Source organism: Delphinapterus leucas, chromosome 1 (genome assembly GCF_059928025.1).
Source record: "Delphinapterus leucas isolate spDelLeu-1000000601 "Yukka" chromosome 1, BTC_Dleu_Yukka2, whole genome shotgun sequence".
NCBI classification, from domain to species: domain Eukaryota; kingdom Metazoa; phylum Chordata; class Mammalia; order Artiodactyla; family Monodontidae; genus Delphinapterus; species Delphinapterus leucas.
In genome coordinates this window covers 84,672,704-84,699,621 of record NC_143129.1, presented here as the reverse complement: position 1 = coordinate 84,699,621, position 26,918 = coordinate 84,672,704, and the positions used below count along the sequence as shown (strand labels likewise).

General features: G+C 38.7%; 1 protein-coding gene across 15 annotated transcripts in view; it reads left to right on the top strand.

Annotated features, from left to right (window-relative positions):
- Positions 1–26,918, top strand: part of PDE4DIP (phosphodiesterase 4D interacting protein) — a 230,620-nt gene that overhangs the window by 128,252 nt on the left and 75,450 nt on the right. For 7 of the 15 annotated variants that reach the window (XM_089916994.1, XM_089916952.1, XM_089916948.1 and 4 more), the window contains exons 1-13: positions 3,943–5,889; positions 12,410–12,541; positions 13,267–13,386; positions 13,627–13,719; positions 13,855–14,067; positions 15,036–15,194; positions 16,056–16,169; positions 16,359–16,496; positions 17,205–17,384; positions 18,295–18,489; positions 20,845–21,012; positions 21,184–21,265; positions 24,771–24,862. In XM_089916994.1, coding sequence (XP_089773120.1) covers positions 4,765–5,889; positions 12,410–12,541; positions 13,267–13,386; positions 13,627–13,719; positions 13,855–14,067; positions 15,036–15,194; positions 16,056–16,169; positions 16,359–16,496; positions 17,205–17,384; positions 18,295–18,489; positions 20,845–21,012; positions 21,184–21,265; positions 24,771–24,862 — 2,811 coding nt within the window. In that variant the 5' untranslated portion in view covers positions 3,943–4,764. Of the gene's footprint in view, positions 1–3,941; positions 5,890–12,409; positions 12,542–13,266; positions 13,387–13,626; positions 13,720–13,854; positions 14,068–15,035; positions 15,195–16,055; positions 16,170–16,358; positions 16,497–17,204; positions 17,385–18,294; positions 18,490–20,844; positions 21,013–21,183; positions 21,266–24,770; positions 24,863–26,918 lie in introns of those variants that run through there. The other 8 variants (XM_089916999.1, XM_089916997.1, XM_089917001.1 and 5 more) reach the window with 4 other exon arrangements.

The window sequence follows — 26,918 nt, the reverse complement described above, 5'->3', positions numbered from 1 at the left end:
TTTAGTTTACCAATCGGTTATTCTGATTGTAGCATGCACATTCTCTCCCCTTCAACTAAACTGAAAGCTCTCTGAAGACAGAGAAAAGAAAGAAAACAAAACTGAGTTTGCATAAATTCTTGCTCATCAGTTGATCAACAAATATTTTGAAGTTCACTTAAACAGCTGTGGATATTTAATAACTTGAAAGACTGCAGTGTTTACTATTTTAAAATCAATTCTGCTGATAACCATATTATAGCAATCTGTAGTTGAACTGGAAATCTCCCAGTTTTAAAACAAGTGTTTTGAAATGCTGTGCTATTAATTAATGCAAAGCATGATTGTTTCTGGCTTCTTAAAGATTTCCAACCAACAGAGGGAAATCATGAACATGCTGTGGTGTTACCATAAAGCCTAACTGGCTTTACTTTGATATTCTTGCATTTCCTCATCTGCTTTTGCTTCTCTGCCAGAATCACTCCCCCCACCCCCTGTGGCATAGTTTTTAGTAATTAGAACAGCTCTTTGCAACATCATAACTAGGATAAGGAAAGCTAATACAACTGGTTTGGGACATAGGGATTTTTCACCTCCTGGAAACACCCTCCCAGCCCAGAATTAGGGCTTAGAAACACTACAACACAGGGAGTACAAAAGTAGCTACGGTTCGAAGAGAATCTTCCTGGGCCCTCAAATCTAGAGATCAAAATAGAGATAGTGCAAAAGATCCCTACCATAATAATACTACCATTAAGAACTATGTGCAAAATTGTTGAATTTAGAGAACTATATGCCCATTTGGAACAAGATTCCTAAGTATTAGGATCCTCCTGGATCGGGGCACGAACCCGTGTCCCCTGCATCGGCAGGTGGACTCTCAACCACTGCGCCACCAGGGAAGCCCAGGAAGCCCCCATTCTTTTTTATTGATGGTTAATATTACATTATATGAACATATCAAAATGTGTTAATCTTATCTTCTTCTTAGTAACACATTTATTTTTCTTATCACAAAATCAATACATGCTTATAGAAAATTTTAGAATACAAATGAGGAAAGAAGAAAATAAGTATCCATAGTTCTACTCTCCAGACATAATCACTAATAACTTGTATATCCCCTTGAACCTTTGTTTATATGAGTTGTCCACATATGTATATTTATCACATATTATAAAAGTTTTCATTTTTTAGGGTTCAAGTTTTAACACTCAGACTCTGATATAAGTGCCTTAAATTGGCACAATTCTTAGTTTTAACTATAGAATATTTCCTAATTTTAAAACATTTTAAAAATAATATATGAATATACATTCATTGCCCCAAATTCAAATGATACATGGTATATAGAATAAAAGTAAATGTTGCAGGCTTCCCTGGTGGCGGAGTGGTTGGGAGTCTGTCTGCCGAGGCAGGCGATGCGGGTTCGTGCCCCGGTCTGGGAGGATCCCCACGTGCCGCGGAGTGGCTGGGCCCGTAAGCCATGGCCACTGAGCCTGCGTGTCCGGAGCCTGTGCTCCGCAACGGGAGAAGCCACAGCAGTGAGAGGCCCACATACCGCAAAAAAAAAAAAAAAAAAAGTAAATGTTGCTGTTTAGCTCCCCATTTTCTTGCCTCCCCATAGATAGCCAGTGTTGACTAAATACAAAATCTTGACCAAGATGATATTGATAAACCATGAAGTGCTGAATTTATTATCACATAATTTTCCTTGTTTAATTTTTTAATTTTTATTTTCAATTGATATGTACAAAAGTGATCTTTTAGTTTTATAGAACCAAATGGTCATATTTAGGAGTGGTTCTAGTACTCTAGTTTACTATCTGTTTTGAGATATGGTCTTTATGTTCTCTGGGAGTGAAGAGTGCTGTCTTCAAATTTTCTTTGATTGTTGAGTGATTTATTTCTATCTGTTGGAAGCCTAGATATGTATGTATAGCTCTTTCAGTATGTTGATCTTTACTTACATATTCTTTACAAACATATTCTTCAATAGTAAGTTGCCTTTTCTCCATTTGTACTGACTTGCTCTTGTATACCAACTGCCCATATGTTGTCATTAAAGTTTAGAGACTACAGGTCAGGTGCAAAATCTTATTAAGGAATACAGAATAATACAAAGTATTATTTAGAGTTTGCTCCCCAGGAGCACTTGTTTCATTAATTACTTTGTTTCATTAGCATTTTCCCCAAAAGGAAAACGTGGCTCCCATCCACATTCAAAGATGAGGCCTTGATTAATGTCCTAATTTGCACTTTTTGCACTTTTGAGTCCTTGCTGTTCTTTAGGGTAGTGTCCTGGCAGGCCAGAAACTCCTTGCCTCTCTATAGATCACTATGGATTCCAAAGATTGTTACGATTGTTACTTAATTTCTTCTGACTCTGAAGCTCATATACCTAGAGATAATACCTAGAGATAGGCAAAAATGCACCTGTCGTGAGTTTTGTTTTGTTTTGTTTTGTTTTTTTTGCGGTACGAGGGCCTCTCACTGCTGTGGCCTCTCCTCTTGCGGAGCACAGGCTCCGGACGCGCAGGCTCAGCGGCCATGGCTCACGGGCCCAGCCGCTCCGCGGCATGTGGGATCTTCCCGGACCGGGGCACGAACCTGTGTCCCCTGCATCGGCAGGCGGACTCTCAACCACTGCGCCACCAGGGAAGCCCTGTAGTGAGTTTTACTTGGAACTCTATTTTACATTCTTGGTTTTGGGACCAGAACATGCCTCTTTAGGTGAAATCACAGATGCAAAGTTCTGTAGCCTACTAAAGCCAAAGCTCTAAGGGCTGTTCTAATCTCTCACGATGGAGCTACTAAGATTTTGTTTTGATGATTAAATAAGAGAGTGATACAATTTTATGTGTACAGAGCCCCGTAAAGCTTTAAAATTACTTTAAAATATTGCATTATATTAAAATAATATTAGCTATTATTATTGACATGATATGAGCCAAAATCTGTTAAAGCACTTCCCCCAAATCATCTCATTTAATGCTCAATAAGAAGTTGGGGGTTAATTATGGGCTTTCATCGAAGGCATCTGAATGTCTCCAGGTTTAGGAGTATGGGCTGTGCCCTGGAGATGAGGGTCAGAAATACTTTGACTGTTGCTGGCCTTATTATCTCACAAAGTCAAGTTAGTGAAATCTAGCATTATTGTAATTGGGAAACGTCCTGCTCTGGGAAAACTCCAGATGATTGTGTGGGACTGTTTTTCCTCCCATCTGGAGTTTGCATACCTCTCAAGCCAGGGAGAGAATTGTTTATTATAAACGGACGTTGACACCTCGATTCCACCTAGAGAGAGCTCCAGCTTCCCTCCACTCTTTGTGTGCAATCTAAGTTCTGTACCCAAGGCTGGGTGACTTACTACTAGATGATGCTGAATAAGACAAGATACTCACTGAAGTCAGTGAAATTCCCAGCTCCACTTCTGCAGACAGCAGCACTCTCTGATACCCTGGACTCTTGCTCAAATAAATAAGGCCTTTTGTTCTAGTGTTTGTCTCCCCTCCCCACCCCCAAAATAAGGCCTACAGTCTACCTGAACCTGAAAGAGGATTCGGTGATGGCAATCTACTCTCAGATGTCTATATTCTTGAAAAAGCTCATTTTCTCTGTTATCATCAAAATCTTGGTTAACCAGCTGCATTCATGTGGCTTTTGTTGGACTCCTTCTCAGGTGACTGCTTTGTGCCCTCTCTCGATTTCTTTTCTAAAAAAGGGCAAATCATCCAGGACTGCTAAACTCAAACCGCAACATCACGAGGAGAGAAACACTTGTCCTCTTTTCTAGGTGCTCCCAACAGTCGAGTGGGAGGTTGAACTGAGCCTCCTAAAATCCGCCCTACCTGCCACCTCCGGTTTATCAACCCATTCTCCCTGGCCGCTTGTGAAGACCTGGGGCCTTTTAATCCAGGCACCAGACTGGGTAGGGAGAGGAGACGGGGGCTGCAGGCGGGAGGGAGGCGGCGCGCAGCGGTACCTAGTGGCGCTGCCAGGCTGCTCCATCCAGAGTACGTGGCACTACCCGTGGAGAGAGGGGGCGGGGATTCAGCTTTCTCCTCCCCAAGCAGAGCTTTGGGACATCCCGCAAGGGCGGAAGGGAGGATCCGTGAGGGAACTGGTGCGCTTTTGGGGTGAAATTTTAGCAGATAAAAGTGGCCTAGCAGAGGTCGCCATCCGTCCTGCTCTCCACTCCGGTACTCACTGCTAGCCAGGTCTGTGTTCTACCGCGAACAGCACTAAGTCGTTTGGGGGCGAGGGGACGCGCTCGCCACCCCGCATGCGCAGAACGAGGAGCCGGCCTCCTGGACTACAGCTCCCAGAGGAGTTTGCCGGTGGCCGCAGGCGCCGAGCCTCTGGCGCCATCTTGAAATCTGATCCTCAATCTCTGAGTTTTTGCGTCAGCCGCGGGCGGCCGCTTGTGGACCGCGAACCCAGCCAGCTGAAAGGGAGGACATTGAGGACACCACGGCTGGTGGGAGAGACAGCTGGAGGAGACATGGCAGGTTCTCAGCGCGGCCTGCGCTGATGTCACTCAGCATCCGCCCCCCTGAAGTGTTTCCTCGCCCGCCCCCTCCCCGAGGGGCGGGGCTGACCACTCTGGTACCCAGAGTCCGCGCGCGGGTGGCAGCAAAGCGCCTCTGTAGAGTGGGGACCCCATCGGGCTGTGCCATGCCGGTCGGAGGCTACCGGGGCGGGAGACGGAACGCAACCAAGCGCCAGTGAGTGATCACCGAGCAGCAGCCGCATCAGGGAAGCTCGGCAACCGCAGGAGGGAAGATGAAGGAGATTTGCAGGATCTGTGCCCGGGAGCTGTGCGGAAACCAGCGGCGCTGGATCTTCCACACGGCATCCAAGCTCAACCTCCAGGTTCTTCTGTCGCACGTCCTGGGCAAGGATGTCTCCCGGGATGGCAAAGCTGAGTTTGCTTGCAGCAAGTGTGCTTTCATGCTTGATCGGATCTATAGATTCGACACCGTCATTGCCCGGATCGAAGCCCTTTCTATCGAGCGCTTGCAGAAGCTGCTGCTGGAGAAGGACCGCCTCAAGTTCTGCATTGCTAGCATGTATCGGAAGAATAACGATGACACTGGCGCGGAGACCAAGGCAGGGAATGGAACGGTTGACATTTCCGGCTTACCCGATGTAAGATACTCTGCACTGCTCCAGGAGGACTTTGCCTATTCAGGGTTTGAGTGCTGGGTAGAAAATGAGGATCAGACTCAGGAGCTACACAGCTGTCATGCTTCGGAAGGCCCCGGAAACCGACCCAGGAGATGCCGTGGTTGTGCAGCTTTGCGGGTTGCTGATTCAGACTATGAAGCCATTTGTAAGGTGCCTCGAAAAGTGGCAAAAAGTATCTCGTATGGTCCTTCTACCAGGTGGTCCACCAGCATTTGCACTGAAGAACCAGCATTGTCTGAGGTTGGGCCACCGGATTTACCAAGTGTGAAGGTACCCCCAGATGGAGAAAGCATGGAAGAAGGGACACCGGGATCCTCTGTGGAATCTTTGGATGCAAGTGTCCAGGCTAGTCCTCCACAGCAAAAGGAAGAGGAACCTGAGAGAAGTGCAAAGGAGCTTGTAAAATGTGACTGTTGTTCAGATGAACAGGCCCCACGGCATATGTGTAACCACAAGCTGGAGCTAGCTCTTAGCATGATTAAAGGTCTTGATTATAAGCCCATCCAGAGCCCCCGAGGGAGCAAGCTTCCTATTCCAGTGAAATCCAGCCCACCTGGAACCAGGCCTGGCCATATCATGACAGATGGAGTTAGTTCTGGTTTCCTTAACAGGTCTTTGAAACCCCTTTACAAGACATCCGTGAGTTATCCCTTGGAGATTTCAGACCTCCAGGAGCTGTGGGATGATCTCTGTGAAGATTATTTGCCACTTCGGGTCCAGGTATACAAAATGGCTGCATAGTGCCTTTCTGATTGAAGTTAGCTGGCCTCAGGCTTCACGTGATTTCTGTCTAGGTGAAGGTTAATAATATTCTAGACTTGAGAAAATTAATCATTGAGCCCATTTGTGTCCCCTTTAGTAAATGTGATTCATTCAAATAATTTGTTTTTCACAATCCTCTTTATAAGAGTATCTATTGGCTGTCCCATTAATTATCAAAATTGCACACCTTTTAAGACAAAAAGAGAAAGATTTCTAATTCACCTTTACCCTATAAAAAGCATTTAATCTTATTTCTGGCACTAGAACTCTTTCCTCTTACTTCCTTTTCCTATCCCCTACCCCCTTCTTTTTTTTATTTTCATTTTTAGATTTATGAATGTTTCTCCTATTCTGTAAGGGAGTTAGTTCTGCTATTTAGCCCTCCCTAGAGCATGAAGCCTTTCATCGCACGTGTGCCTCAAACTGGTTAGAGCTTAGGGTAAAGGTTTGGGGAAAAACCTATTAATCCACCAAAGTATTGTAACATCTGGGCAATATTTAAAATAAATTAAGAGGTCATTTGAGGACTAACGATGACTCGTTCATAAAACAGACTTGGGAAGTCAAGTATCGTCATTTAAAATGTTAAGGCAAAAACTCTTTACAGCCAGTTTGTATACTGAGCTCTGTTTGAAGAAGTTTGATATTAAGTAGGGATTCATCCATTATCGGATGATAGGAGAGTTTTATCCGTTGTACTCATGAATTTCTTAATGACTGGAAGATGACAGTTGATCTTAATCTGAGCTGTTCATGTCTGCCCAGTTGATTTCATACCAACCTTTTAAATTCAGCTACTAGTACAGGGACCTGACAGATGCTATTTTGTTTCTACAGCAACAGTAAATGCTAGGTTCAATTAATTTTGTGAAACATCTGGCATGTCCTACTTGATACAGATTCTCTAGTGATACCATTACAAAGGTGGACAATCTAGAAGGCATTTTTGGAAAGCTTGCTACCAGTCAGCATCATCCCAGAAACTTAGAGCTTCTAAATGAAATTGTTGATTGTCACTTGAAATTTTTTAAAAATAGTTCTATTATGTATAATATTTGCATCTCAATTAGAAAGAGGAAATGGGAGAAATATTTTTGAATTTGCACAAAAGTGTCAGAAGTAGCATATATTAAAGTGTTACATAAAAGTATGACTATCCAAAAGTTTAAAACATGTTTTCGTTTGTATAAAATGTTTAGTATGCCTAACGCTTGTGTACTTTTCTTTTGCTTCCTTTTCTTTCATTGAGTTTTGCAGCTAAATTTGGGCTTTACAATACGGTATTTCTGTGAGCAGACATAGATGTCACAAATTAAACATAGTGTTTTCATATTAGGATCTAAAAATAGTTTGGACAGGCTGGATGGGAAATAACCTTTTTTCCCCCCTTTCAAATATGGCCAATATTGTAGAAAGGTGAAGACTTAGAAAATTACAGGTGAAACAAGAGGAGTTTTTTCTTCATATTAAATTAAAAATACTGTCTTGGCGCCTGGGCTCAAAAAATTTTGGAGCTGGGGAGGAGCTTAAAGATCATCTCACGCAGTCTCTCAATTTAGAGATGTGGAAAGCTCATGGTTTAAATAACTTAGCCCAGGCAGAGCCAAAGATTCCTAACCATCCTCAGCCAAGACCTTTTTATTCTATGTATTAAACCACATTGTCTGATGTACATTGAATTAAATAAATACTTGTTTTAAGTGCAGGACCTTCTTTCTATACCCTAAGGGTTGCGGGAGGATTCTTTAGGAATTCTGTGAAGAAATCTGGCATCCTAATGAGCATATTTAAAATATGGTAACTGTACCTTTAGGTCAAGTCCCTTTTCTTCACTAAATTTAGACATCAGAAAAAAATAGACCTTTAACACAGCAGTGTTTGACCTTTCTGCTGTAACCTGGCTTACCGCCTTTACTGTTTGTAGAATAATAAAACATTGAGAGGAGGAAGAAAACATTCAGCTTGAAGAATCATGGCATTTGATTGCTGTGCTGTTTTCTCCAATGATTAAGAATGTGGAAGGAAATAGATTAATTAGGCTCAAAGTGTTTGTAGATAAAATGTATGTTTTGGATTCTGGATCTACTGTTTAAGTCTTGACTTTTAAGCACCTTAAGGCCTGTTGTGCTTTATGGCAAAAGAAGATCTAAGTGGGACAAAGGCAGACTAATTTTTGTCTGTTTCTGAACAAATGTGGATAGAATAGAAATAAGTGTAAATTGTTTTTGGTAGTTCTCTTTTTAGTCTGTAGAAAGAAAAAACTTGAAAGAAAAAAAATTCCTTTAGCTAAATTCTGCTACAAATATGAAGAAAAGCTTTTATCCTAAGAGCGAGATTGTTCTGTAAGGTCATTTTGATTCCTTTGTTTAATCTGGTTACTGTTAAATATCTCCATCAGAATGCCTCCTGGTTGCTTTTCTTCTTTTTCTTTCTCTCTTTCCTTCTTTCTTTCTTATATTAAAGAAAAACTGCAACTCCTGCTTACTAATTTTCTGACATTATGCAAACTGATTTATTTGCCTCCTACAGAATTTATGTCTGAAGACCCAAGGTTGTCAAATATCTAAAGAAAGGTTTGAAGCTTTATTCTAGCTGATAATTTCCTTCTTTATTGTCTGGCCCTGAACTACAATAGAAAAGCTGTCATAGAAGGGGTGTGGTCCCTTGGTAAACATTAATTCAGCTCTGGTTCACGTGCAGTTTTCTTTTCTATCTAAATTCAGAGAGTAAGAGACCTTTGCTTCAAGCCTTGCAATGCCAGAGTCTGCTCTTGTATGGCTATGATAAATTTATCCCTCTCTATAGCTTAGCTATGTAACCCAGATCAGGCCCTTTGGAAGGGGTAAGCATTAGATGCTGGTGAAAGATTAGGCCTTTAATTTTATGCTAGTTGATAGTTCTTGTGTATCCCCTATTGCTAACAATAGGATAGAAAATTATAGTAGTTTGAGCCCTGTGACTTTCTATTATGACTATGAAAGTGTCAAGAAAACTGCTGTTAATCCAGAAGATCTAAATAATTGCCTTTTAGCCTAAAGGTCTTATTTTATGCAACCTTAGGCCTGGAAGCAATTCTCTTTTCTGATGCTGAAAAGCATTTGTCCTGAGTCAAAAGCAACTGAATTTAAAATTATATTATGATTACAACATGATTTTAGAAACTGATAGCATGGAGATTAACACTGATTCAACCAAATCAAGTATTACTGATTTCAGGCTCTACAAAATCTTTCATAGGAGTGGTTGGTTTATGTACTTGATATTTCACAAGATTCATTATGAGCTGTTTACTCAGTGGGACTTTGCTAGGTACTCTTTTGGCAGACTTATCTGAAAGGACATTTTTTTCCTGAGATTTAAAATAATAAAATATTATGAATAAAGAAGAAACAAACATCTTCTAGCCTTTAGGTCAATACATTACATTTACCAAATTAGGGGTTTCCTATGATGATTTGTGCCAAGATGGGTTCAGATGAGATCCAGACTCATTATGTACTTTTCTGTGGCATCCTTTGGATTTAAAGTTGATGTTGAAATGCGTAAATTAAACATCTACCTTTTTATCTATTTATCTGGTCTTTTTCTAAGAGAGCCACTGAGAGATTAGAGCAATGGTCTGGGAATTAGGAGACAGGCCTATTTTTGTTAATTTGCTTTTGTTTTTATTGTTCTGTTTACTTTATTAAACAAAAACTTTTGGTCCGTACAATATTCCGGGCATTATGGTAGGCAGTGGGTTTATAAAGATGAAAAGGAAGTTACCAACTTAACTGCATTTGGTTTAATTGGATCCTTTTCCTGATTTCCAGTGTAACTTTGGACAAATTACTTATCTAAGTCTCCATTTCCTCAAATGTAAGATAGGATTGGACCAGATGGCTAATTTATAAAGTGTCCTTCACAGCTCTAAGATTCTTTGGTTTAAAATGATTAAATATGACCATTTAAAACTTGAAGCTATTTAATTCTGCTTGTTATAGTTTGAATTTGAAAAATATCTTGTAATAGATGTTGTTGGAAATTTGTTTTACACTGAGGAAGTAAGAAGGCAAGTTTGGTAGAGAATGTTTTATCGTTAAATAAATGATAAAATTATTTATCAGTCAGAATTGTTGTAAATATCTATTAAAATAGTTACCTCTTCCATGGTGTGACATAATTCACATCGCTTCAGGGCAAGGCTCCCTGTTATACCCACAACAACAAATATCTCAATTTTTTCTAGGAGTCATTATCCTTGCTACTTTTCTCTTTCTCCCTGTCTCACCATCCAGTCCTGTAGACTCTATCTTCAAAACATATCCAAATCTATCCATTTCTCTCTCCCTCCATTACTACCACTATAATCCAAGCCACTATTATCTTTCCCCTGCAGCAGCCTCCTAGCTGGTCTTCCCATTCCTATTGGTGCTCCCAACAATCTATTCATCACAGAGCAGCTATTTAAAATTTAAATATGATTGATTACTTTTCCCTTAAAAACCCTGCAGTCCATTCTCATTTCAATGAGAATGAAATCCAGCTTCATTACCTCCGATGTAGGTTCTGTACACCAGATCTGGCCCCTCTCTGCCTTTCCACTTCATCGTGTATTACCATCCACTTTGCCCAGTATGCTCTAGCCCTGTGCTTTCCAGAAAGGCCGCCACTAGCCCTGTGTGACTACTGAGCACTTGAAATGTGGCTAGTCCGAAATGAGATATGCTGTGAGTGTGAAGTATAACCTTAATTTTAAAGACTTATTATGGAAAGAATGTAAAGTATCTTGATAATTTCTATATTGAATACATGCTTATGATAATATTTTAGGTATAATATATTGGGTCAAATAAAATGTTTTATTAAAATTAAGTTTACCTATTTATTTTTACTTTAGTCAATGAAGATACTAGAAAATTTTAAATTACATATGTGGCTCATATTATATTTCTCTTGGAAAGTGCTCCTCTAACCATGTAGGCTTTTCTCTTTCCCAGGGGCATATCTACCCGAGGTCTTTTCCATTAGTTGATCCTCTGCTTGGATTATTCTTCTGAATAAGATTATTCTTATTTTGCAGAGCTGGTTCTTTATCATGTAGATCTTAATTTAAATGCTGCCTGATAGAGACCTTCCGCTCATCAACCACTTTAAAGTAACTTAACAACTTTGTCATGCTTTCCTATTTTATAGCATAGGGCTTGTCACTAGCTTATATTTAGTGTATTTCCTTGTTCTTTTATCATTTAGCTCCCCATTCCGAATCCCACAGTGCTTTGCATATTAGGGGGTACTTCATAGATGTTTTAAAAAATGATGAACAGCCCTGGAAGAATAGCAAAGATTTTTCTTCTGAAATCTTTATACTTCCAGTCAGTTGCTGTCAGGAAGGGGTTTAAGGTAAGCTGAAACCCCACTGCCTAGAAGGTGGTAATCAGAGTTTAAACATGTGAGGTAAAGAAAAAATGAATATAGCTGCCTTTTTTCTCTTCCTAATGGATTTGTATTTTCCCTAATGGGAGTGCAGGAGAAAGGGAGGGGGGATAGGCAGGGAGAGAAGAGATGGAATTTAATGCCACAGTGAATTGCTAAAGTTTTATTTTTGTATCTTAGCTCATAATGAATATTAGGTACAGTTCGGTAAGTTTATCTTAGTCTGATCATCCCAAATATAAATAGATTTTTTTTTTCACCTGAATCTTTTTGGTGAATCGATATTCCTATAAAACATACCTCCTTCCCAGACCCTATGGATTTAAAAATTTATTTTAATTTTTGTTACTTTTTATCTTGAAATAATTTCAAAGTTAGAGAAGTCATAAGAGGAGTACAAAGAATTCACAGATTCACCAGTTGCTGTATGTTGCTACATTTGCTTTATCACTCTCACTGTTTATAGACACATTTTTTTTATTCCTGAATTATTTGAGAATTAGTTGCAGATATTATGCATCTTTACGCTCAATAAGCATGTATTTCCTAAAGACAAGGACATCTCTTACATAACTACAGTACAATTACCAAAGTTAGGAAATTTAGTATTGATTAAATACTATTATCTAATGTATGGTCCATATTTGAAATCTACCCATTTTTCCAATAATGTGAATAGGCATGTTGTAAGAAAGATAGTTGAACTATAACTTTTTCTCCCTTAGGGATGGTGTGAGTTTGACCTTTTGAATTCCCTGATTGAAAATAGGATAAAGCAAATATTTGGTCATCATAAGCATTTTAAAAAATCCTCTCTTCTTTTTAATCTCTGAATTACTTGCTTTAACTGAATAGAGAAAGAGAAAGGTGGGGAGGGGAGCTAGAGAGGAAGTGAATCAGTACTCAGAATGCGGAACAGGACTGGCTTCAGGAATTACTGATAAGCCATTCAGCAACGCTGGTTTTCTAAGTCTCTGGCAAAAGATGCCAAAGACATTTGAAGATAAAATTAAACTTTATTGTTGGCTACGCTTAACTTAATCATCTCACTGCTTCTTCCTAGCCCACGACCGAAGAGTTACTCAGACAACCAAAGCTGAATTCAGGTGAGACCGGTACAACTCAGCAGGCTGTATCTGATTCCCATTTGACAGAACTCCAGGAAAAAATCCAGCAAACAGAGGCCACCAACAAGGTATTGGAGATCACAGGGTTTCTTGAGAATGTGACTGGCTCTAGCTGGGTCTGCGTTAGCCTCTCTGAGTAGGACCTGGGAGATGGGTACTGTGTATGCCTGGTGCTCTGTGGAATATATTCTTAAAAGTGTAGTTCTTTCCTGTATCTCTCATCAAGATTTTAGCCTGTTCTGCACAGATCAGAATTTCTGGTGCCTTTTAGGTCTGATAATAAAACTTGAGTGCAATTTTCAACTGTATAAGGCACTGAGACAAGAGGTTCATGCTTTTGATTTTGGTTTAACTTCTTACCCCTTTATAGCCCATGGGTTTTAACATCTGCTTAGAAGAAAATTCCCACAATTTGGGACGCTGTGCTCCTGGCTTTGTGTACCCTTGTTGTGTCCTGTCCTGTAGTAGATAGCAGAAGCTCCTTGGTCTTCGTGTAAAAGATCCACAGTGACTCATGTGGACAAGTACCCCCAGTATGGCTGCCGTCATAGAGAAAGCACAGTGTACGAGAATTGAAGCAATTGAGTATTAAAAGAAGTATTTCACATTTCCTGCTACTTTCTCTTGCTGATTGACTTAGGACTTTAATGGTTATGCTATGTGGGGAAAAATTAATAAGGTAATATTCCCTAAGAAATCCTTTAAACCTAGATTTGAGGAAGGACATCATGGTTGCATTTGAGGTTAAAAGAAATCATTGACCTACCAAACTGTTTTTCTTCGCTGAATTCAGATTCTTCAAGAAAAACTGAATGAAATGAGCTGTGAACTGAAGTCCGCTCAGGAGTCGTCTCAGAAGCAAGATGGTACAATTCAAAACCTCAAGGAAACTCTGAAAAGCAGGGAAAATGAGGTAAAATGTTTGGCAGTCAAGGACCCATGAGGAAACAATTTTTCCCATCAAAGTAGACAAGTATTCTATAATTTGTTGAATTGGATATTGTCAGACTAACAGATCGTAGCCTAGAGAAACTGTACTGTCATCTAAATTGGAATTTTGGAATAGCCCTGCTTCTAAAATCTGTACAGGCGAGATAACGGAATTTATATTTAGCTTGCTAACATTTTTGGTACTCCCTGTCTTTGTTTTCAGACTGAGGAGTTGTACCAGGTGATCGAAGGTCAAAACGACACAATGGTAAAGCTTCGAGAAATGCTGCACCAAAGTCAGCTTGGACAACTTCATGTATGTGAGGGTCACCTGGGACAGGAGGCATCACTTGAGGATGTGCCACTCGCAGCCACAGTGTTGATCTTGTTGTTCTTGTCGGCTGTTCAGTGCTTGCCCTCCTTGTGATGATGATTCTCACTCTCTTTTCAGAACTCAGAGGCTACTTCCCCAGCTCAGCAACAGGTGGCTCTGCTTGACCTTCAGAGCGCTTTATTCTGCAGCCAGCTTGAAATACAGAAGCTCCAGAGGGTGGTACGACAAAAAGAACGGCAGCTGGCTGATGCCAGACGATGTGTGCAATTTGTAGAGGCTGCAGCACGGGAGAGAGAACAGCAGAAAGAGGCTTCTTGGAAACATAACCAAGTAAATCATTAATCATTTTGTGGCACTGTGTAAATGCAGACTTTGCCCTGATAGTAACTTTTTATAAAGATAGCTTGTGTTGAACCCTTGAGTCACTTACTTAATCTAAGTAATTCAGCTCAACATTTGTTGCCCTTATACCATGTGCCAGGTATTGGGGCTGTGTTCTGGAAATACAAGGGTGAATATCATAGGCTCTATTCTTCTTAAGTTACTTGTAATATAGTATGAGAGACAGTCACGTAAACACTGTGGTAAATACTGTGGTAATGCTGTAGTATTAATGTGGTAATACTGTAGTGGTAAATACTGTAAATGTGGTAATACTGTAGTAAATGTGGTAAATGTGGTAAATACTGTAGAAGAGGCATATAGGGGTCCTGTAGGAATATATACAAGGGACCGGGGAAGGGAATCAGGAAAGCTTCACAAAGGAGGAGGTTATCTGAGATTATTCTTGAAGGGTGGGTAAGAGTCAGCGAGGCAGAAAAGTGGGAAGAACAACCAAGTCAGAGGAATGGCGTGCACAATTAGCCATGTATATTTTTTTAAATAAAACACATAATTCTTAAATGGTTTCTTGTTAGAGCAAATGCCATCTTTTTTTTTTTTTAAGATTTAAAAGGATAGGTAGGAATGTTGTATCCTTGAGTTTACTGTAAAGTAAAGGATCCAGGTTTATGGTAGAACAGAGTCCCACTTAGTACTTATATAGATGTATCATTTTTAAGCCAAAAATAAGTATTGAACTGTAATATCAAATGTACATCCTACCCCCATCCACGGTTCCCATGATTTCCCACATCATATTTGACTCATGTGTAGTAGTATCTCTATAGTAATTTTAAGAATGGCACTTTTTGCTACTTTATTTTTTGTTTTCTGTGCTTTGAAAGTTTTAAGGCCTCCCTATCTAATGACCACGTGAAAATTTTAGATTGTTTGAAAAGGGAATCTATTTAATTCAGGAGTTGCGAAAAGCCTTGCAGCAGCTACAAGGAGAATTGCAGAGTAAGGGCCAACGGCTTCATACCCTGGAGGCTGAAAAATACAATGAGATTCGCACCCAAGAGCAACACATTCAGCAGCTCAACCACAGTCTGAGTCACAAAGAGCAGCTGCTTCAGGTGAGTCCACAGAATGATTTCAAGTAAAACTGGGTTCCTAGAGCTCGGGAATTTATGTTCATATCATCTCAAAACATTAGTCCACCTGTGTTGAGTACCTGCTACATGTAGAACATTAAGAGGTGGGAATCAGGAGGATTCAGAAGAAATAGAAAGTACAATCCATCAACCAAGATGCTAACCAGCAAGTGTAGGAAACAAGAAATATAGACCTGAAACAGTTAAGCAATAAATATTCAGCAAATAGTTATTAAGCACCTCTGTGAGTTAGATACTAGGCTAGGTATGAGGAAAATGAAGAGAAGATATGTCCACTGCTCCCACTGAAGACCTCTGTATAGAAATTTCCAGAGTTATATAGATGATAAAATGAAAGTTATAGGAAAAAATGGAGCACCAAAGAAGAGACTGATCAGTTCTACCACCTACTCTAAGCTTTAGTCACACCGGATCCCTTATATTTCGCTGAGCATATGATTTTTTCATGGTATACATATGTTGTGCCAGTTTTTTTCTCTGATAGAGATACCCCACAGCCTCTCGGGAAACTCCTAGTCCTTTAAGACTCAGAGCAAATGTAACCTCTTTTGTGAGAACTTTAGTGACACCTTCAGGCAGAGTTAGGCAATGCAGCCCGTGTTCCCCTAGTAGCTTGCTACATGTGTATATGTATACACCTGCGTATATGTGATGCAGAATAGTTGACATTCTGTATGTCTGTCATCTCTGCTAAACTGTGTTCCCCTTGAGAGTGATCACATTTTGTTTTTTATCCCGAATCACTAACAAATTCCTTGACAAAGTGTGGAAATTCAGTTAATACTGAATAAATGAATAAAGGAAAATATATTTTGGTCTCAGGAATTTCGGGAGCTCCTGCAGTATCGAAATAACTCGGACAAAACCCTTGAAGCAAATGAAATGTTGCTTGAGAAGCTTCGGCAAAGAATACAAGATAGAGATGTTGCTCTAGAGGTAGGTACCATAATTTTGCTTATGATGCTGTGGATTATTTCATCCACAGGGGGACTTCAGAAATGTATTTACTTAATTTGCTGCTTTCGGGAGTTGGTTTTCCATTCCTTTATATTTGGAATCTTATTGAATAAGAATGATCAGAATAGTGACTCTTGTGGAGCTTTGGGATGCTGACTTTGCTTGCAGCGGGCTATAGACGAAAAGTTCTCCAGTCTAGAAGAAAAAGAAAAAGAACTGCGTCAACTTTGTCTTGCCGTGAGAGAGCGAGATCATGACTTAGAGAGATTGCGCGGTATCCTCTCCTCCAATGAAGCTACCATGCAGGTAAGAGCAAAATCTGTCATGACTTGGTATCCCTCTCCCACTTGGATTCTAAACCTGAAACATCACCCCTTCCATCATTTTCTGAAAACCAGGATATTTGCTTTATTAAAAAATAGATATACAAAAGCAAACAAAAATAGCAGTCATTAGTTCTGTCGTTATACATAAGGGAGTGAGAAGTTTTAGCACTTCTACTGTGAACTTTGTGGGAGAGGGCAGTGAATATGGATTTTTATACATAGTTCTAATTTATTTCTAATCCTTGCTAATATTTATATACTTTTATATAAATGTTGCTCAGATGCAGCTATTATATTGTATTTTTCTCATTAATATTATGTACATGTCTGTGTACAGTCACAATCAGAACACTTCTCTTATTAATATTTACTCTGGGCTATTTTTGTATATTTATTTTAGAGCTTAAATATCTAACCATCTGACACTTCTTGAAGTTCTTCACTTCCTCCAAAGTACTTCATTTAACACATACATTATACTTATCTCTCTGCAAACTAGATGAGAGTTTCTAAAAGCAACAAATAGACTAGTATGGCATTGTTGGATTAGATACTACGTTTTTTCCTTTTGCAAAAGAAATTGATAGATAACTTAGGAGATAATGTAAAGGTGGATCAGGTTTCCTGTTTATGCTGAGGAGTGTGGGGTGGCCCTTTGACTTAACGGCTGCTTTCTTTGTGACTGTAGTGTATGGAGAGTCTCCTGAGGGCCAAAGGCCTGGAAGTGGAACAGTTGTCGGCCAGCTGTCAAAACCTCCAATGGCTGAAAGAAGAAATGGAAACGAAATTTAGCCATTGGCAGAAGGAGCAAGAAAGTATCATTCAGCAGCTACAGACATCTCTGCATGACAGGAACAAAGAAGTGGAGGCAAGAATTTAGTTAACTTAAGGGCAGTTGGTTTAGTGATGGCATAATCTCAGTCTTGCATTAGGACTCTTGAGGTCTGAGAGGCCGGTGACCCAAGTCTTTAATTCTATCCTGTCTCTGGGCAGGTCACTGGCTTTCACTGGGACTTTTTTTTCCTCTACCTATAAACTCAAGGGGACAGTTATCTTTCTCAAAGGAGTTATGTGAGAATTAATGAGACCTAAAAAATGTACCTACAATAGAATAGCTAACCTTTGTTATGGTGCTCATGCTGCGTCATGCACTTTCTTAAGAGCTTAATGGATGTCAATTCATTGAATCCTCACAAATCTATGAGGTACATACTATTATTCCTCTTTGACAGGCAAGGAAACAGACTTCTGAAGTGAAGCAACTTGTCCAAAGTGACATAGCTAATAAGTGGCAGAGCCAGTGTGCACCCCGGGCGATCTGGCTCCACAGTTTTAACCCCCATGTATTACCTCCAGTGTAGAACTAGCAGCTTCATCACCGTGCTAATAAATACAGTGCTTGTTATTTTTTTCAGCTGATCATTTTGTGTTCCCCCTATAAAGTCAAACGGGAGTAGATAAATGAGATAAATGAACTGAGTGCCCATTTATCCGCACCTAACGTTATTATGTGCCCTGAGCATTATAGGGCAAGGACTTATTTTAGAAAACAATATGTAAGTTGCCATTCTAAGTATTTTTTTCTGTATTGTTAGTGTTCATTCACTGAGCATGTATTGACAGTCTTTTATGTGCCAGGCCTATGCTGGATCTGCGGGAACAAAAATGAATAAAACATCATACTTGCTTTCTCTTCTATGATAGATTCTTTTAAGCCCTTTGATATACAGTAGATGGAATTCTTTCCTCCAAAACTTACACTGTCTCTCCTGTATTAGGATCTTAGTGCAACATTGCTCTGCAAACTTGGACCAGGACAGAATGAGATAGCTGAGGAGCTGTGCCAGCGTCTACAGCGAAAGGAAAGGATGCTGCAGGACCTTCTAAGTGATCGAAACAAACAAGTGGTGGAATATGAAATGGAGATTCAGGGCCTGCTTCAGTCCATGAGCAGCAGGGAGCAGGAGAGCCAAGTAAGGACTAATGCCCAGTCCAGAAGAGTACCACTTAGTGCGTTTATAGTCCGCATTTTACAGTCCATTCTGTTAGTTCTTCTCCTTCAGCCTATTAACTAGACTACAGTTTTACATCAGTCATCAGAGTATGAAATATTTCTAGAACACTTTGCATTTGGAGGGTGCCTAAATAATACGTGTCCCCACTCATTAAATTCATTATGTACATTTTCTTTTCCTTAATGTTCTGATAATTTTGACAGAAAGGAATATAGGGTTCTGGAGTGTTTTGATTTTGATTCTAAATTATCAAGACTTGAGTGATATTTTGTTTCTAGCCAGGGTATGGGAAAACTTATACTTTACATATTTTCTCTTAATTCATGTAAAATCTGAGTTATTTTAAGAGAGAAAAAAAAGTTTGTGTTTTTTCAAAGGCCATGATGAGAATAAACAATCTCATAGTAATTTCAAAATAATAGTACACAAATATTTCAAAAGTAAATTCTTAACTTACCCTCCTTTTCACGTATCTTTCTCCTAAAGGCTAGAGAAAGTCTAGTATAGTTGACTTGTGCTGCATTTCAGGGACCAGTCACTCAGAATTCTCCCTAGTCAGTTCTCAGAGGGAACTAGATTCTTATCATTTGCCTATGTTATTTGACAATAATATTCTCTAATGCTTCCTTATATTATGGGATGGTTATATTCCACTCATCCAATTCTTAGGCCCACTGCAGTAAATACACATTTTGTTAGATACATGCTGCCATGTGCTGCAGAAATTGCTTCTGGAATAGACCTAACAAGATCATTGTGAATTATTTAAGTCTTTGGCAAGAGGCTAACAAGTCTTTGAGTTTTCTTTTTCACCCCTTTGTAATTTGAAAGAATTAGCCTTATAACACTTAATATACCGCTGGTAGTAAAATAATGGAATCTAGGAGATGCCTGAAATTACAAAAGATTTTCAGCGCAAGAAAAAGTGTAATGATTGTATTCTTCTAAATCTGCTTCTCGAATTTTATAGGCAGAAAAATCCCTTGAATAGCTTTTTAAAAACGTAGCCTCAAGAATTTGCATTTCTTACAAGCTTCCAGGTGATGGTTATGCTGCTGGCCCATGAGCCACACTTGGAGGAGCAGTGCTAAAAACAGCACTGCTAGAAAGAGAGTACCAAGCCAGATAGATCACGTATATGGCACAAGATGTCTTGTGTATTATTCACTCTGTTTTTTCTCATAATTTCACAGAGATTTTTATTAAGGCAAGTTAATAATGTACTGTTACCTCTAAGATGGTTATGTCCAAATCCCTAAAGAGTCTGAATTTTACATACTAAAACTGGAAGTTTATTCTTTTATTTCCCTTAGAAGTTATGACAAGAGCTCAGCTTCTTATTTAAAATAGTAGTAATTCTCCCAGAGACAGTCGATGCTATAATATAGCTGATATATTCATCATCTTATACCCTCTTTTAGTCTTAGTTTACTATTTCTAGATTTTCTGATTAAATGCAGACTTTCTATGTGGTAATGGTCACAAAAAAATGTTCTAAATATTTTCCTTATTGTACCATCATGTGTCTTAGAAAACTGTGGGATTTGAAATGAAATAAACTGGGTTTGGTGATTTTGAGGTTCAGATTCTCCTGATCATGTGGTCTGATAAAAATGTTTCTGTGTAATTGATTCATTCAATAAATAGGTCTCGAGTACCTATGAATTGAGTGCCTACTATGTGCCAGACGTTGTTCTGGGTGCTTGGGATTCAGCACTGAACAAAACATAGTACTTGCCCTTAGAAAACTTACATCCAGTTGGGGCAGGGCGGGGGGCTGGGGAGAGAGAGAGAGACAATAAATAGATATATTGATTACTGGTAAGTGCATTGTAAAAAGAATTCAGCATGACGGGGGAATTAGGAGTAGAGATGAGATTGCTGTTTTAGATAGGAAACGCAGACTAGGCCAATCTGATAAAGTTGACATTTGGCAAAGACCTCAAGGGAGTGTACCAAACAAATGTTTGGGCAAAGAGCATTCAGGCCAAAGGCACATGAGTAAAGAAAGACATATGTTACCCAATTCAAACTAGAATCTTAATACCTTAGCCTGATAGTTCTAGCAGAACAAGTTTAGATTATTTTATCTGTAACAGATGTGTTATATTCCGTTTTTCCAATATTATGCCTATGAGAGACTTTCTTTCCGCTCATTGACTATGGTTTTTCCTATAAAATAAAAGCAAGGAAACTATTTCTTAGGGCCCCACTGGCTTTTCTTAAATGGCTGGCTTTTAACAATGACATCAGAACACAAATTTTTTTTTTATTAGAATATCTCTCTAATGTTATGTGTGATTTCCTTACTAGGCTGCTGCAGAAAAGATGGTACAGGCCCTAATGGAAAGAAATTCAGAATTACAGGCCCTGCGCCAGTATTTAGGAGGGAAAGATTTCATGACGTCCCAGGCACTCATCTCTAACCAACCAGCTGAAGTTACCTCCGTCGGTCCCCATCTTGGAGAGCAGACTGATCAAGTAAGAACCATAGACTTGTATAGATGTTTATGCCAACTGCATTTTCTTTTTATATCTGAGGCATAAGTATGATAATTTTAATATCAAGTTGTGCAAGAATGTTCCAAGTCCTTGTCATTGTGATCATGGTTCCTGTATGTTCCTAAATCCCCCGACTCTTCCAATTTTTAGGGTTCAGTGCCTATACCCTCCAGAGATGATAGCACTTCATTGACTGACAAAGGGGATACTAGCATACCCAGGTCTGTGTTAGGTAAGTATCAAATTTCATTTCACTCAGGAACCTCTGTCTTTCCTTCCTGTAACTCTCTGTTAATAGGTTTGGCCAAGACTCTCTTTCTCTTCCTACCATAATGGAAAAAATAAGTTTGGATTCCACTGAAAGGCTGAAGACATGTGTCTTCTAGGGAGAACTGCCCTTGCCTTATTTTGAATTAAAAGTATTGCTCTGGCTGTACAACTTGACTCAGAGAAACTGCATCCTAATTCTCTTTTTCAGTTAGCTTTGCAGGGATTCAGGAACGCGGGAGGCAGGGTTTCCAAACCTGCACAGCAGGACCACGGGGCTGACCTGTCTCCTGGGTACCTTAAGCAGGCTGAGGCTGCTCACTGTAAATTGACATAACCCACATTACAGTGTTGGGAGGGGTAGGCAGTGCCAAGCTCCCCTCCATCCAAGGGATGGTTATAGGCCTTGAACTCCCTAAAAACAACTGAGCAAAACTCAAATGGGTGCCTTAGAGTCTCTGACTTTCACAGACCAAAAGGTTGGGATCTAGGGAAGCATCAAAGAAACTGTTATCCAGTGAGTTCCAAAAATAGGGACTCACCATGGTTAGTGACTTGGTGATTATAGTGCTATGATAAGAAATGTTGTGGACTTGGAGGATAAACTTACGATTTTTTTAATGATTTTAAGAATGTATAAACTTTGTGTTATAGTGTAGGGTATTATGGAATTCATAGATAAGTTGTGCAAGTAGTCATTTTTTAGTGGGACACTTTATGCTAGTTAAAGAGTAAAGGATGCTGGATTTGTTCAATTTACTCCATATTTACCTTTTTTTAAAAGCATCTTTCCCCAGTTTTTTATTTTGCAAATTTCAAGCCTATAGAAAAGTGGCAAAATAGTACAATGAATACCCATATACAGTTTTATTAAGATTCACCAACTGTTAACATTTTGCTACTTTTGCATTATTTCTTGCACGCACCCACACACAGATATAATGTTTTTTTCTGAACCATTTAAAAATTACTCACAGAAATCATTGACACTTTATCCCTAAATACTTCATTATGTACTTCCTAAGAACAAGGGCATTCTCTTCCATAACTACAATATAATTATCACGCTCAGGAAATTTAGCTTTAATACAGTCATAGTACCTAATGTACAGTCTATATTCAGAGTTCCCATTGTCCCAATAATATTCTTGATAGCTGGTTGTTCTCTTCCCTCAGGGATCATGCATTGCACCTACTTGTCATGGTTCTTTAGCCTCTTTTAATCTAGAACAGTTTTCTAGCCTTTTTTGTCTTTTTTGACATTGGCTTTCTTTTTCAATTGAAGTATAGTTGATTTACAATGTTGTGTTAATTTCTGATGTACAGCAAATTGATTCGGTTTTTTATATATATATATTCTTTACCATATTCTTCTACATTATGGATTATTATAGGATATTGAATATAGTTCCCTGTGCTGTACAGTGGGACCTTGTTGTTAATCCCTTCTATATATAATAGTTTGCATCTGCTAACCCCAGCCTCCCAATCCAACCCCCCCCCACCCCCCGACAACCACAAGTCTGTTCTCTGACATTGGCATTTTGTAAAACTCTGGGCCAGCTAATGGCCCTCAATTTGGCTCTGATTGTTTCCTCATGGTTAGATTCAAGTTAAACATCTTTGGCAAGAATACTACGTGGATGATGTCTTTCTCAGTGCATCACATCAGGAGCACATGGTATCAGTTTGTGTTATGCTTGGTGATATTAAGTTTACTTGTTTGGTTAAGGTTGTATCTGCCAGATGTCTCCACTCTGAAGGCTCATTTTCCCCTTTGTAATTAATAAGTGATCTGCCAGCAAATGCCTTGAGATGTTGATAGTTCTGCTTTCCCACAGTCATTCACCCAGTGGTTTTAGCATCCTTTGAGCTTGTTGGAACTCACTATCTGGTAGTTTAAAAAAGAGATTTTCTATTTCTAAAATTCCTTCTTTATTTAGTAGTGTGTATTCTTTTATAAAGAAGAGATGCCCTTTCCCTATTCTTCCTACTCCGTTTGTTTATATCAGTATGGAGTAATGGGTTCTTTTTTTAAAAAAAAATCATTTTATTATCCATTTCTGTCATTATTCCATTTGATAACCAAATTATCCTGGATTTGGCCAGTTGGAGCCCCTTCAAGCTGTTCCTCTCTCCTTTCGGTATTTCCCCATCTGTTTTTGAGCACTTCCATACTTTCTGGCACAATAAGATGTTCTGTGATTTTCTTTTACTTTGCCTACCTCCGCCCTGAAATTATCCCTTACTTCAAGGAGCTCTCTGGTTCCTTTTAGTGGGTAATGGCATTTATATACTAGTATCTGGATATAAGATAGGTTCATAGCTACAGGTATGTCATTTGCTTCTAGGCCCTTTTAAGTGAACAGAGCTAAGGATGTTTATATGTATATGTGTGAGCGTGTGTGTGTGTGTGTGTGTATACACATATATATGTATATATATATACATATATATGTGTATACACACACACACATATATATATATCTCCATTTGATACTGATTCCTCTAATTCCAGTTAAACAATACAAGTTCTTTCTTTCCATTATTTTGTATTTGTATCTGCCTTCTCCCAACATTGAGAAACCTGGTTACCTGTAACATCACTATATTTATACATTTGCACAGTACACAAAAATAGTTTCAGAATGGCTACATGAATACCACTATCAACACTAAATCTATTAAATAATGTTTAAAATTTCTTTATAATTCTTTTTATCCTTAGAATATTTCCCACCAAGGGTGTACAGTTAGAATACCGAGTTCAAAAATTATTTGGATTAATTTTTTTTATTATCTCCTGGGTGGTTATCTTGTCAATTTGCTATTTAGTTTCATTTATTTATGTTAGTATTCAGTGTTTGGCTTTTGCTTCCTCATTGTGGAAACTAACTTTACACATTAATAATAAAACATTAACGTGCTTCAAAGCTCAAAAATATAGAAAAGTGTACTCCGAAGTCCCATCTACTTCCCTGTCCTTTCTCTGCTATTTTTACTCATCCCCTGAAGACAACCAGTTTCATTTCTGAGGTATCCTTCCTGTGTTTCTTTTTGCAAAAATAAGCAGATTAATTCTATGTGTATATGTGATGTGTATGTGTATGTTCTTATTTCCCCTTTTCCTAATATAAAGCATACTTAACTAGATGTATTCTTCTGTGCCCAACTTGTTGTACTTAATATCTTGGATATCACTCCGTATAACTTCATTAAAGATATTCCTCATTCTTTTTTACGGCTATATATAGTATTTCACTGTGTGGATATACTATGCTTTATTCATTCTTTTATAGGCTTGTAGGTTGATTGCAGTATTTTGCTATTACAAATAATGCTGCAAAGAACAACCTGTGCATATGTGTTTTGTTGTTGTTGGGTTGTATCTTAAATTCCTTAGAAACAAGGCAGCAAAGATCACATTATGTTGATACTGATTATAACTAGCATTATGTATTCATTTTTAGGAGACTTGGATACAGTTGCAGGGCTGGAAAAAGAACTGAGTAATGCCAAAGAGGAACTTGAGCTCATGGCTAAAAAAGAAAGAGAAAGTCGGGTGAGTTTTCTTGTTAAGCCTAATTTCTTAATTCCTGTTTTTTTCAAAATACTTCATATTTAAAAGAGTAAAATTCTCCAAGTATAATATCTGGGTCCAAATGCAAGTTGAGCCTTTTTTCCTTCTGGAGAAAAATAGAAATCCCTTTATATACACATTTCTCACCAAGATGCTCTTGTTATTTATAATGGGGATCATTAAAACTTTTTAAGTGCTGAAAAAACACAGCTTTCTCTGCCCATTGCTAACTGGAATAAAATAATTACAAAGGACTTGTGAAAAAATGAAGTGCTACATAATTGCTGCTTAGAATTATGACATTAGATCCATGAAATTAGTTTTAGAAACATGGAACAAGAGAAATTTGAGAAGGACCCACTTTTATTGAGTACTTGCTATATGCAGTGCACTGTACTGGATACTTAAATTAGCAGTAATACAGCTCTGCTGAGTAAGTCATATTGGCCCTATTTTATAGATGAAGAAGCTGAAACACTGTTTTAAAACCTGGAGGTGGGGAAGAGTTATATGGCTATAAAATGCTAAAGCTAAGATTAAAACTCAAGTCTTTTGTGACTCAAAACACGTCCTAAGAAGTCATTTCCTGGAGCAGATAATTTTTCCCATTCATATGTTCTATTTCTAGCAATAGAGGTTTCATCAATTTTCTTAGAAGAGGCCTCTCAGCCTTACAGAATCCCTTCCGCTTCTTCCCTATACAGCTAGTTGTTTGTACTATGATGTAGAAGAAGCATTAGGTCCACAGTATAGAGTTATAGACTAAAACTGAAAGCCTTTATGTAACTATGGCCTCTATTTTAGATCGGTCAGTGTCATGGGTTCCTAAATTAAGTTTAGCTGGCTGGTCTGTATAGCTCCTCAGTTTTGTTCTACCTCTTTGTCATAGTTACATCTATAACATAAAACCTGCATTCATATTTGTAATGAAATTATCTTATTGTACCTCTATTTTCTCTTTTCATTACCATATTTCTCCTTACAGAGTTATATGAATCAAGTTTTGAGGATATGAAATTGTGTGGCATTTAAAAAATACTAGTTTAAAAAATCCCCTAGTTCCCCTCCTTTTTCTTGGTTCTGCCCTAGCCACTATCATGTCAGATAATTTAGTTTCCACATGCCGTTCTTATTTATCTCACATATATTCAATTAAGAGTAATGTTACTTTTGGTTTTGTCCTGTTTTCAGGATCCTAAAATTATAATTACTATAAATGATACTTTGAAGAAAAACATTTAAAAGAAAAAAATCGGTATTTTGAGTGAGTTATATTTAGCTCTATTGCTTACGTCTGTATGTTCTTAATCAACTACAACTTCTCAACTCAATGCTATTTATTTTTATTATCACATTTCCTCTAATATTAGGTATTTACCAAAGCCATATAGATTTTCCCAGATTTTTCAACATTCCCCCTACTCCCTTGAGATAATAGTAGTGGTGGTAATAATAGTTATCATTCTCTGATTGCCTGTTCTATGCCATGCACTTTAATACATTTTCTCTATTCTCACATAACCCTGAAAAGTAGATATTATTCCCATTTTACAATTGAAGAATCTGAAGCTCAGTTTAAATTGCCTTGTTCGGGAGATTATGCCAAGATGTAAGACCCATGTCTATCTGACTGCAGACCTTTAGCATGCTGCAATAATGTTTTTTCTTCATGTTTTCATGTTTCTTCAATGGTGCAACTACCTCGATATAAAATGGCAGAGGTCTCTGAAGGGAGCCTAATAATTAAGAGCACCCCTTTTTCCATACCCAAGATCTGAACAAAATGAGAAATGAAATAAAATAGTGGCAGGTAGTTTGGTACTTTATCAACTGTATTACTGATAAAGGCTTACATAGAGAATTTAATGCAAGAACCAAGTGGGCCTGCTGGCCAATCCCCAGAATTAGGTAGATTTATCTGCCCAGACAGGCAACGCTGGGCCTCAGCAGACCATTCTGCGTGGTGGGGAAGAGCTTGCCTTTGGAGAAGCAGTGGCTTCCTACAGGCAGCTGTCTCCCAAGAAGAGGAAAGGTGGAA